Source organism: Gracilinanus agilis, chromosome 2 (assembly GCF_016433145.1).
Source record: "Gracilinanus agilis isolate LMUSP501 chromosome 2, AgileGrace, whole genome shotgun sequence".
Taxonomy (NCBI): Eukaryota; Metazoa; Chordata; class Mammalia; order Didelphimorphia; family Didelphidae; genus Gracilinanus; species Gracilinanus agilis.
The window spans coordinates 284182878-284196047 of record NC_058131.1 but is presented as its reverse complement, the minus strand read 5'-3'; the positions used below and the strand labels follow the sequence as shown (position 1 = coordinate 284196047).

Here is a 13170-nt window from a genome sequence, read left to right as displayed (position 1 = left end):
AGGAAGAGACAAGCACTTGAGAGGGTAGAAGCTGAGCTGGGCTTGAAAAGAAGGCAACTGGATGGCTCAGTGGATAGAGAGCTAGGCCTGGCAATGGGAGGTCCTGGGTTCCAATCTGGATTCAGATACTTCTATTTGTGTGACCTTAGGCAAGTTACTTAATCCCCATGGCCTCATCCTTGCCACTCTTTTGCCTTGGAACCATTGCACAGTATTGAGTCTAAGACAGAAGGTGAGGGTTGAAAGAAAGAAAACAGCATGGGGCTTACCTGCAATGTGGGAGGGCTGAGTTGGATGGAATGCCAGGCACATGACCGAGCTGGGGACCTCCACCACAGCAGAAGGTTGCCTGGGGTTCAGCCCCCGACGATCCAGGTTCCAGGAGCACACAAAAGACTTCTCGGTGCTCCAGTCACCGTCATCCAAACTGATGGGGAAGGAAGAGGAAGAGAAATGGTGTTTCTTACCAGTTATTCCCTTAGGCTTGCTAGAGGCTTCACATAAATTAAGAAAGGGCCTTCTTCTTACATCAGACACGCATACCTTCAACAGAATTTTAAACCTCAGCTTTCCCCCTTCCTAGCAGAAAACTGAGGTGGTGAGGACTATTTCCTCCCACTAAAAGGCCAGAAGAGGGACTAAAAGGGAACCATTGGTGACAGGGACAATTAATAGATTCACTCAAGTAGAGGAAAAGATGTAAGGAGGTGTAGGGGCAGCTAGGTGGCTCAGTGGATTGAGGCCCAGGCCTGGAGACAGAAAGTGCTGGGTTCAAATCTGGACTCAGATACTTCCTACTTGTGTGACCCTGGGCAAGTAAGTCACTTGACCCCAATTGCCTAGCCCTTCCCACTCTTCTACCTTGGAACCCAATACTTAGTATCACTTCTAAGAAAATAAGGATTCTAAAAAAAATTTATTTATAATGGAATAGGCTACCTTATGAAGTTGGGAATTCTTCACCAATGGAAGTATTCACTTATTATTCCCCTGAAATCTAGTTTCTTATCCCACCAGTAGATGTATTAGCAACAACCTTTTAACTACTAAATTCACTGGCTTTATTCAGACTTCATTTTACTCCACCTTTCCCAATTTTTAACACTATTGACCATTCCCCTCCCCTAGACATTCTCTCCTCCCACAGTTTCCAGGTCTCTATTCTCTCCTGCTTCCCTTTGTACATGTCTGATGGCCTTTTGTCAGGCTCTTCCCTGGGCCTTCTCTCACTGTGCTCTCCCCTTTGGTGAACTCACCGACTCCCACAGGTTCAATGATCACATCTAGCAGATGAATCCAATGACCCCATATCCTACTTCTGACTCTTTCCTGACCCCTGTTTCATATCACCTACCATGTCTGTACTTGGTGTTCTCTCGTGCTTCACTCATTTCAATCACATCTGACTCTCCATGACCCCATTTGGGGTTTTCTTGGCAAAGATCCTGCAGTGATTTTTCATCTCATTTTAGAGATCAGGTAACTGAGGCAAACAAGGTTAGGTGACTTGTCCAGGGTCACACAGTTAGTAAGTGTCTGAGGCCAGATTTGAACTCAAGAAGATGAGTCCTCCTGATTTCAAGCCTAATGCTGTATCCAGTGTGCCTCCTAGTTGCCCTTGTGCCTACAAATACTATTTGAATTGGATTGAAATGAATTGGTGCCTTAGCAATAGCTTCGGTGTGGTACACTGAAAAGAATCCTGGACTAGGGGTTAGCAAACCTTGGTTCTTCTAGCCCTGGCTCTATCCTAGACTCATTGTATACAACTTTGGGCACTAATAGTGTCACTTCACACTGATATAGCATGTTTTTCAAATGTGTTGTTGTTCATTTGCTTTTCAGTCATATCTGACTTTGTGACCCCTTTTGGGGTTTTCTTAGCAGAGATGTTGGAGTCTTTTGCCATTTCCTTCTCCAGCTCTTTTGACAGATGAGGAAATTGAGGCAAACAGGGTTAAGTAACTTGCCCAGGGTCATACAACTAATAACTATCTGAGGCCAGGTCTGAACTCAGGAAGAGGAATCTTCCTTACTCCAGATCCAGAGCTCTTTCCATTGTACCATCTACCTGTCCTTGGATGTCCTAAAGGTATATTAAATTCAACATGTCCAAAACAGAATTCCCTACATACTATCCACCAGTCCCATCCAAACTTCTTCAGTTCTGTTGATGGGACCAATTGCCTTCTAGTCTCCCAGGCTTGTAGCCTCATTACCATTCCTGACTCTTCTTTCTCTCTCCTGGATCAGTTTCCACATTTTGCCTGTCTCACCTTCATGATTCCAGAGTACAATGATGCTGATCACCTTTGGACACAGAAGCTATGGACTCACAGTACAGAATGAAAAATATATTTTTGGATGTAGCCAATTCAGGAATTAGTTTGCTAGGCTACGTACATTTGTTACAAGGGTTTAGTGTTTCTATCTTCTTTTTTTTCCCCAATGGCAGGGAAAGAAAGAAGATAGATTTTTGTCCTTTTATTATAAAATAATAAAATAAAAAATCTTTTTTCAGGAAGCTAAAGTAATTTATCCAAGATCATAAAGTAAATCAGTGACAGAGCTGAGACCAGATTCTACTGAAGCCTCAAACTAGTTTAGACTCCTAATGTCCCCTCCCCCAGCTACTCACCGGCCATAGGAACATGCCACCACTGACCCAGTGGCATTCCAGGAGACACTGGTCACCTGCAGCTTCTGAGCCTGGGCCAGAGGGTAGCACAGGGTATGTCTGCAGGTCACCTGCCAAATGAAAAAGTCACACTTTCCTTAGCTCCAACAGAGGAAACATTTCTGGGCCTGAAGTGAAGTCCCTTCCAAAATGCAGAATTCAGATAAACTGTGATAGACTCAGCTATTATTGGCAATGCAAAGATCCAGGACAATTCTGAGAGTCTTATAACAAAGAATGCTGTCCACCTCCAGAAAAAGAACTGTTGGAGTCAGAATGCAGAGGAAAACAAGAGACTTGTTTATTAGGGTTTTGGTTTGGGGGTTTTGGTTTTATAAGATTACTCACTTACTAAAAAGAACAATATAGAAATATGTTTTGCATGATAATACATGTATAATCCAGATCGAATTGCCTGCCAGCACCAGAAGGAAGGGAAGAAGGGAAGGAGACAATTTGGATCATATAACTTCGGAAAACTTGTTTGGAAATGTATTATTATATGTAATTGGTTTAAAAAATGCAGAATTCAGGCTTGCCAAGATATACAGAGATTTTACAAGCCTGACCCAAATGTTTCCCTAATATTTTCCCCTAATGCAAGAGAGAAACAGAGTCAAATAGAATTAACACAACTTCTAAGGTGGATCAAAGCAAAGTACTATGAAAGAAGCCCTAGAGGCCTCTAAATAGCCAAGTCACAAAATCCATGCAGTAAAGTACCTTACTGCTCTTCTGTCTTAGAATTGATATTAAGACAGAAGGCAAGGGTTTTTTATAAAGAAAAAATTAGTGTGACTTGGGTAGACTTTTCTGAAGTAAACAGAGCTAATTATACAATAATGTGAAGGAAAGCAATGAAAGCTTTCAGAACTCTTCATCAATCCACTGAGCAGTAAGAACTTCAAAAGAATTAAAGTGAAGCCCATCCCCAGCCTCTGGCAGAGAGGTAGCTGCTTTGGTGAACTAGACTTGCAGAATTAGGCATGTATTTTTAAACAAAGCCAATATATTTGTTTCACTAAACTATATTTATTTCTTAAAAGAGAGTTCTTTTGTCGAAGTGATATAAAAAAATAGAGTGTGGAAGATGGCAGAGAAGGTACATAGACCCACCTGATCTCTACCAAATTACACTCCAAAAACTATGATATAACTCCTTAAAATGAATGCTGGGTTTATACTACAAAAATATGGGGTAAAATAATTTTTCAGCTCAAAAGAAGCACAAAAATCTACCGAAAAGAACTCCTTAGAAAGCAAAATTGGCCATATGGGGGGAAAAAAAGATGCAAAATTCCGAGGAAAATAACTCTTTAAAAAGTAGAATTGACCAAATGGAAAAGAAGGTACTTTCAGGTACTCACTGAAGAAAATAATAATCCAGGAGAGAAAAATCTAAGAATTATTGAACTACCTGAAGGTCATGATCAAAAAAGATTTTAGACATCATATTTCTAGAAATTATTAAGGAAAACTGCCTTGATATTCTAAAACCACAGAAATTGAAAGAATTCAGAAATAACATCCTAAAAGAGATTCCAAAAGGATAACTCCCAAGAAATTGTAGTCAAATTCCCGAACTCCCAAGTCAAGGAGAAAATATTGCACGCAGCCAAAAAGAAATAATTCAAATATCATGGAGTCAGAATAACACAAGATTTAGCAGTTTTCTACATTAAAAGACTGGAGGGGATGTAATAGGACATTCCAGAGAGCAAAGGAGCTAAAACTTCAACCAAGAGTCACTTACCCAGCAAAACTGAGTACAATCCTTCAGGGGGAAAAATGGGTATTCAATGAAACAGAGAACTTTCAAACTTTCCTGATGAAAAAAACAGAGCTAAATGGGAAATCTGATTCTCAAATATAAGACTCAAGAGACATATAAAAAGGTAATAAGGAAAGATAAATCAAAAGACATTCAATAAGGTTAAACTGTTCACAGAACTTCATGGGAAGATGATTCTTGTAACTCCTAAGAATTTTATCATTATTAGGCTAGTTAGAAGTAATACGCATAAGCATAAGGCAAGGGTGTGAGTTAAATATGATGGGATAACTAAAAGAAACTAGGGAGTGAGAAAGAGGAATGCATTGAGAGAAGGGGGAAGGGAGAAATGGAATGGGGTAAATTATTTCACATAAAAGAGGAGAAAGAACTTTTATAGTGGAGGAGAAAATGGGGAAGGTGAGGAGAGGATCACTTGAACCTTACTCTCATCAGAATTGGCTCAAAGAGGGAAGAATATACACAATCAATTGAGTATAGAAATTTATCTTACCTCACAGGAACATAGGAGGGGAAGAAGATAAGAAAAGGGGGTACTTAAAGAAAAGAAGGTAAATTGGAGGATGTGGCTGTCAAAAGCTAAGCATTTTTGAGGATGGAGAGAATGAAAGGAAAGAAAAAGGATAAAGAGGTGGAGGGAAAATAGATGGAGAGTAATATACAGTAATCATAATGATAAAAAAATTTTACAAGTCTCTCAAATAAAGGCCTCTTTTCTCAAATACATAGAGAAATGAGCTGAATATATAAGAATGCAAGCGATTCCCTAAATGATAAATGGCCAAAAAATATGAACAGGCAATTCTCAGATAAAGTAAATAAAGCTCTCTACAATCATGCAAAAAATGCTCTAAATCACTATTAGAGAAATGCAAATTAAAACAACTCTGAGGTATAACCCCACATCAGTCAGATTTTCTATTATGACAGAAGAGGAAAATGATAAAAATGGGAGGGGATGTGAGAAAATAAAGATATGAATGCATTGTTAGGAGAGTTGGGAAATGATTCAACCATTCTGGATAGCAATTTGGATCTATCTTCAAAGGGTTATAAAACAATACATACCCTTTGATCCAGCAAAACCAATTAACTGAGTTTATACCCCAAAGAGATAAAAAACAAAAAGGGGAAAGACTTAAATGTTCAAAACACTTTAAAGCAGCTCTTCATATGGGATCAAAGAATTGGAAAGTGAGGGGATACCCATCAATTGGAAAATGGCTGAATAATATGATTGTGATAGAATACTATTGTGTTGTAAGGAAAGACAAGCAGAAAGAGCTCAGAAAAACCTAGAAAGACTTACACAAAATGAAGCAGAGTAAAATAAGCAGAACCAGGAAATACTATATGATGAACAACTGTGAACAACTTAACTATTCTCAGCAATACAGTTATCCAAAACAATCCCAAAGGACTCATGATAAAAATGCCATCTGCTTCCAGAGAAAGAACTGATAGAGTCTGATCCACATGAAGTTTTAAAATTTTCTTTCTTAATTTTTTGTTTTGTTAGAATTCCTTCCACAAAAGGATTAATGTGGAAAACTGTTTTATATGATTGTACATGTAAAATATATGTGAGATTGCTTACCATCTGAGGGAGGAGGCAGAAGAGGGAGGGAAGGAGAGAATTCAAGGCTCAAAATTCTATTTAAAATGTTGGAAACTATTTTTACATGTAACTGTGGGGGAAATTTTAATTTAATTTTAAAAAGAAAGCATTTTATAAGAACTAATAAAGTGCAAAGAAAATATAAGCTATTATCAATAATGATGTATCAATATTGATAAAGTGTTATGTTTATTGTTTTAAAAATAGAGTATTAATAAAACATTTTTTAAAAAGAGGTAACAGGAACAACTAGGGGGCAAGAGAGTAGAGTCAGGATGGCCTAAGTTCAAATCTGGTCTCAGATACTTCCTATCTGTATGACCCTGGGCAAGTCATTTAACTCCAATTGCCTAGTCCCATGATGGCGAACCTATAGAATGCATGCCAAAGATGGTATATAGAAACCTCTCTACAAGCACTGCAGGCCCCTGGCTTGGATGGCTTGGAGCTTGGTCCTGCCCCCAAATGTAGGAGGTGGGACACTCACTTGGCCAACGGAAAGCCTGGCCCCGCCTCTGAACACAGGAGTGGGGGCAGTGTGGGGCTGCACTGTCCTGGCATTGGAGTGGGCTAGCCCAGGGTGGGTAGTGTGGCCCCGCTCCCTGAACACAAGGGGACACTGGAGCCTTCCCTCAGAGCATGGCCCTGGCTTGCCCAGCCTGAATCCCTGCTTCACTCCCAGCCCTGCCCCCCAGAATGCAAAGGTAGGGTGGGGCACTGTACACAGTCAGGGGGTGGGCATGCAATAGTGGGCAGGGCATGGGCATGCAGTCTGGGGGGGGCATGGCATGGGGTTCTTAAAAAGTTACAAAAGGTTTACCATCACTGATCTAGTCCTTACCATACTTCTGCCTTGGAACCAATATTCAGTATCGATTCCAAGACAGAAGGTAAAAGTTTAAAATTTTTTTAAAGTAATATTTTGTGTGATTTTCTCCATCTGTGTAGGCAGAAGTGTATAACATATTTTAGAAAAGTTTCTACCCAAAATGGCAAAAATCAATTACATTTTGTTGCTTAAAGCCAGCCAGAAAAGTTGCTATTCAGAAAAGAGAATAATCCCACAAGACTCAAATAGGGTAAGGATTATTAAAGCAATAGTGTCAGTTTATTATTTCGATGAAATATGTTTATATCTGTAGGTAAATGTCCTTATTAAACTGAGTTCTTCCCCTCAGTCACCCTGGGAAGGCAAGTCACAACTGGAGACACAAAGATTGATCAGAAAGCCCATTTCATTGCCCAGGAATGAGAAAAAAAACACAAATCATTCAAACTTTCCTGGGTCTCAGTTTCTCAGAATTCTTTAGAGCCTGATAACTGTCTTTATGTGTAATAATTCTGAGGTCCAGAGGCTTGCAGAGGAAGACTTCAAAGAATGAAATAAAATTGGGAAAGATAAGAGGCCTTGGAGTTATCATCCTCCTCACCCTACCCCTCCATACCGTCTGCTGCTGCTCTGTCCAGTTCACCTCAAAGCCATCAAATGCATGGCTCTGCCAGTTCTTATCGAGCTCCCGGATGATAAGGTTTTCTACCCGACGGAGAAAAGAGGCCAACCCAGGGATATCTTGCTGAGTAGCATATCGTAAGGCCACAGGAGAAGGTGGGTCAGTCTGTATCTCTGCATCAACCTGTTCACGGGCTTGGCAAGCTTCTTCCAAAGTGGAAATGCTGGCAGTCTGGCAACTTTTCTAGGAAAAAAGTGATAAGGAATAACACAATATTTAGAGCAGATTTATATCCCAAATGATGCCCAAATCATGACAAATGAGATGGATACAGGAAACATGAACAATCTACACGAAATGATGCAAAGTAAAAACATCAGGACCAAGAAAACAAAATAATCAATGATTGCAACAATTTAAATAGAATGAACTATTACAAAAAATACTCAAAAGTTAATGCTGAAAAAGTTGAAATCAAATTGAGAAGGCAGCTGGCAGACACTAATTTTATATTTTACACCTCCCCTGGCTAACTGATGAAGAGCTTGAGTCTTGAATGAAACAACTTCCCCCCATTCATTCACAGGACCCACTGTACCGTCACAGACTAGATTAGGAATAAAGTAGCTGCTTTCCAAATGAAGCTAAAATCAAAAATTCACATTGAATATTTAAGATGCCTGGGGTATGTCTCTAACTTTCTAAGGTCAAAGTCACAGAAGGCGATTACGTTTTCCCAAAAATTACCCTTTCCTGCCCCCATCAGAGAGAGCGTGCATCCTATATTACAAATCACCCACTTGACATTTCCTTCTGAGCCTTCTACTAGAAGTCAGGCCCTCTACCAAGCCCTAGGGGTACACAAAAAGACCAAGAATAGTCTCTGCCTTCAAGGAGCATACTTTGAAATCAGGGGACAACCTGTACACACACACACACACACACATACTTATAGCTTATACATTCAAGATACTTATAGATAAAAGACACATAAAAAGTAGAGATAAGGTAGTTATAGAGGAGAACACTAGCAATCAGAAGAACCAAGAAACTCCTGAAGAAGATGCTTGAGCTGAGTTTTGAAGGCAACCATGGCTTCCAAGATACAGAAGGCAGAGGCCAGGAGGGAATGGGGTGGGGGTGGGGGTGGGGGTGGAGGGGATTCCAGACATAGAAATTATCCCGTGCAGAGGCAAGATTCTGGAGTAAGAGGAAGCATAAGAATCTAGCTTTCCCCCTACACATCCTCAGCAAAGATCTAGAGAATGTACAGACTTCATTTTGATCAGGAAAGTCATGAAGTCCCTCCCAGTCCAGAGTGGTTTAGCTAATCTTACGTGGATAGAAATCTGTGAACATTGTGGGAGGGGGTCTGGCCAGAAGCACACAGCAGCAGCAGGAACATGGCAGGGAGCATTCCAGTGACTGAGGATTGAAGGAAAGCCAAGACAGAACACAAAAAGGAGATCCTGGGGATCCCTAAACAAACACCAGGTGCAGAAAGAGGGGCCATCCGGCGATTCTATTTCACAGAACCAAGGAGCAGAGAAGTGTTCCTTAGCATTGGTTTTAGTTATGTGAGTGAGCACAGAAAAAGTTCCCAGAAGCAAAAAGCATCTAAATTGGTTAAAGGAGGGAAGAATACACATACATGCACAGATGGCCACATAAATGCATTCTATTCAACAGAAAAATGGAAAGGAAAAGGGTTAAGAATAAGGGGGAAGTAAGGAGAGTGGATTAATGGAGCCATTAGTCAGAAAAACAGACTTCTCAATTAGAAACCAGAATCTAATACTATGTTATTTACAAGAAACATAGTAGGGACTCCTTCTCCATGGTTTCGCTTTCCATGGTTTCGGTTATCCATGGACTTAGTTATCTGTGATCAACCTGTAGCACAGGAAGTCTGCCGAAAGCCAGTTTCTTCTGCTCCCACTTTTACTTTTTTTAGGGGTTTTTTTGGTTTGTTTGGTAGAGGGAGGCCAAAGAGCATCAAGCTAAGGGGCAAGAGTGGGGAGGGAGAGACAGAGAGACAGACAGAGAGACAGAGACAGAGATGTGTAAAGGGAACCCCTTCCTCCCAGGGTGGTGAACTTTCTGCTCATGGGAGCACAGGGAAAGGAAGTGACATGGAAAAAGAGGACTATAAAAAATGAGACCATAGAGGAGATCAGGTTCTTCTCTGGAGGTCTTTGGCTGGAGATCTTTCTGAGATTCAGCATTGGTGGCTTAGGTAGAAGACACTCTTGTGTGCTGGTAAGATTAGGGCGATAGGCTAGGAAATATTTTTTTATTTCCTTCCCTCCTTATTTCTTTCTTAGACTATATTTATATTAAAATTAAATTGTTAAAAGCTACTATCATCCTTGTGACTTAAGGGTTAATTATTTTTTAAAAGGCAACCACAACAATTTTTTAAATTAATATCATATTTCCAAACCAATTTCTAAATATTACATTTAGCATAATATTAATTTTTAATATTACAGAGAAAGCATAGATAATGGGGTTCAGCAGGTGTTTGCTTATGTAAGTGGTTTCAGACATCTACATTAAGTCTTGGAACATATCCCCTGAGAATCTGAGGAACCTACTATAACTTGAAACAAAAGATACATACAGAGTTAAAATAATGAGATAGAGCAGAATCTATCATGCTTCAATTAACATAAAAAAAGCAGGGTTAGCAATCATTTTCTCAAACAAAACAAAATAAAAAACAGACCTAATTAAAAGAGAGAAGCAAAAAAATTAAATTTTGCTAAAGGGTAACTTAAACAATAAATTTATTTCAATACTAAACCTCGAGGCAGCTAGGTGGCTCAGTGGATAGAGAGCCAGACCCAGAGACAGAAGGTTCTGGCCTCAGACACTTCCTAGTTGTGTGGCCTTGTGCAAGTCACTTAACCCCAACTGCCTAGCTCTTACTGCTCTTATGCTCTGGAATTAATATTGATATCAGTTCTAAGATAGAAGGCAAGCGTCCGCTTTTAAAAAAAAATACAAAACCTAAGTACCAAATGGCATAGAATCTGAATTATTTAAGGAGATGTTAAATGAGTTACAAGAAGAAATGGGGAGCATATAGGTATATTAGTGGGGAAACTTCAATTTACTCTTCTCAGACCTAGACAAATGGAACGAAAATAAATAAGAAAGAAGTTAAGGACCTGAATAGAATTTTAGAAAATTAAGATATGCTAAATTTCTCAGTACTATTGTATGGAAATAGAAACTATATATCTAGGGGAAAGCTGGGTAGCTCAGTGGATTGAGAGCCAGGCCTAGAGACAGGAGGTCCTAGGTTCAAATCTGGCCTCAGACACTTCCCAGCTGTGTGACCCTGGGCAAGTCACTTAACCCCCATTGCCTAACCCTTATCACTCTTCTGCCTTGGAGCCAATACATAGTATTGACTCCAACACAGAAGGTAAAGGTTAAAAAAATATATCTATATATATGTATATATAGAAATATTTTTAAGCAAACATGGCACATCTGAAAAAACTGACCATTTATTAGGGCATTAAAACTTCACAAATGCAGAAAAGCAAAAATATTAAATCAACTTTTACTAAACATAACAAAATATATTCATTAAAAGGTCTTTGAAGTAAAAGACCCTTTGGAAACTAAATAATTTAATTCTAAAGAATGAGTGGACAGGCAACTAGATAATACAGAAGATAGAGTGCCAGGCCAGGAGCTGGGAAGGCCTGGGCTCAAATCTGGTCTCAGACACTTCCTAGGTATATGACCCTGGACAAGTCACTTAACCCTAATTGCCTAGCCTTGCTCCTCCTCTATCTTAGAACTGATACTAAAACAGAAGATAAGGGTTAAAAAAAATACTGGATAGAGCATAGAAACAATCAATAATTTCATTAAAGATAATGATAACAATGAGACAACCTAATGAAATTTGTGGTATGTAGGTAAAGAAAAATTTATATTTCTATATTCTTTCATAAATAAAAGAGAAAAAATAAGCAAATTGGGCAGGCAAGTAAAAAAAATACCTAGGAAACCAAAATTAAAATCCCCCAATTAAAAATCAAAATAGGAGGTTAACAAAATTAGAAGTAAAAAAATATATATTGAATTAATAGATAAAACTAGGACCTAATTTTTGGAGAAAAAGCTAATAGACAATGAATTAGTTAATTTTATTAATAAAAAGGAAGGAAAGCAAATTATCAATATTTTTAAAATGAAAAATTAATTCACAACTGATGGAGTTAAAAAAAAGATTTAGAGGATATTTTCCCCAACTATATGCCAATAAAACACAATCTAAGTGAAATAGATGAATATTTGCAAAAACATAAATTATCCAGATTAATAGGCTAGGAAATATAATTCTTAAAAAATTATATCTTAGAAAAAAGAAATCTATCCTATCTTAGAAAAAAGAAGTTGAATAACCCATAAATAAACTGCCAAAGGAAAAAAATTCCAGGACCAAATGGATTTATAAATAAATCCACCCAATACTTGAACAAGTAATTCTAAAATTCATAAATAATAAACATAAATAATAATAATATATTGTTCATACATAATAATAAATAATAAAATAATACAAATACAAATAAAGAATTTTACCAATTTCCTTCCCTAAAATAAATATGGCCTTGGTACCTAAATCAGAAAGAATAAAAACAAAGAAAACTATAGACCAAATTCCTTAATGAATATTGATTCAAAAAATGTAAGTAAAATTTAGTAAGAAGCCTTCAGCAATATATATCACAAAGATCATACATATACGACCAGGCTAGAGTTACACCGGGAATGCCAAGCTGGTCCAAAACTATGAAAATTTTAAGCATAGTTGACCATATTTATAACAAAACAAAAAAAATTTATTATTTCAATAGATGCAAAAAGAGTTTTTAACAAAATATCATATCCATTCCTGTTAAACATACACATATATGTAATAATATGTAATAAATGATAACTTTCTTTAAAATGGTAAGTTGTTGTTTAGTTAGTTGACCCCATTTGAAATTTTCTTGGCAAAGATACTGGAGTAGTTTGCATTTCCTTCTCCAACTCATTTTACAGATGAAGAACTAAGAAAATCAGGGTTAAGTGACTTGACCAGGGTCACACAGCTAGTAAGTGTCTGAGGCCAGATTTGAACTCAGGAAGATGAATTTTCCTAGATGCCCTAAACCAAGAACAGGCATTATCTGTAATGGAGATGTTCTAGGAGCTTTTCCAATAAGACTGAAGCAAAGAAAGAGTATCCCCTATCATGATTACTATTCAATATGGTGCTAGAAATTCTACCAAAAACAATGAGAAAAGAAAGGAATAAGCATGGGCAAAAAAGAAACAAACCCATCACCTTTTATAAATGACATGATAGTTTACTTAGGAGGAACCAGTTAACTAAAAGACAAACTGACACAAGTAACAATTTCGGCAAAGTTGAAGACATAAAAGAAACCCACACAAATATCAGCATTTCTGTATGTAAGCAACAAAATCTAGAAGGAAGGAAGAAAGAAAAGGAGAAAGGAAGGAAAGAAGAAAGAAAGAAAGAAAGAAAGAAAGAAAGAAAGAAAGAAAGAAAGAAAGAAAGAAAGAAAGAAAGAAAGAAAGAAAGAAAGAAAGAAAG

The 13170-nt window shown here is 38.0% G+C and overlaps 1 protein-coding gene across 1 annotated transcript in view; it reads right to left on the bottom strand.

Annotated features, from left to right (window-relative positions):
• DYNC2I2 (dynein 2 intermediate chain 2) overlaps positions 1–13170 on the bottom strand; it is a 53960-nt gene that overhangs the window by 6024 nt on the left and 34766 nt on the right. Inside the window, exons 2-4 of the mRNA XM_044664027.1 lie at positions 7533–7781; positions 2639–2748; positions 270–427 (exon numbers count right to left, since the gene is read on the bottom strand). Coding sequence (XP_044519962.1) covers positions 270–427; positions 2639–2748; positions 7533–7781 — 517 coding nt within the window. The remainder of the gene's footprint in view (positions 1–269; positions 428–2638; positions 2749–7532; positions 7782–13170) is intronic.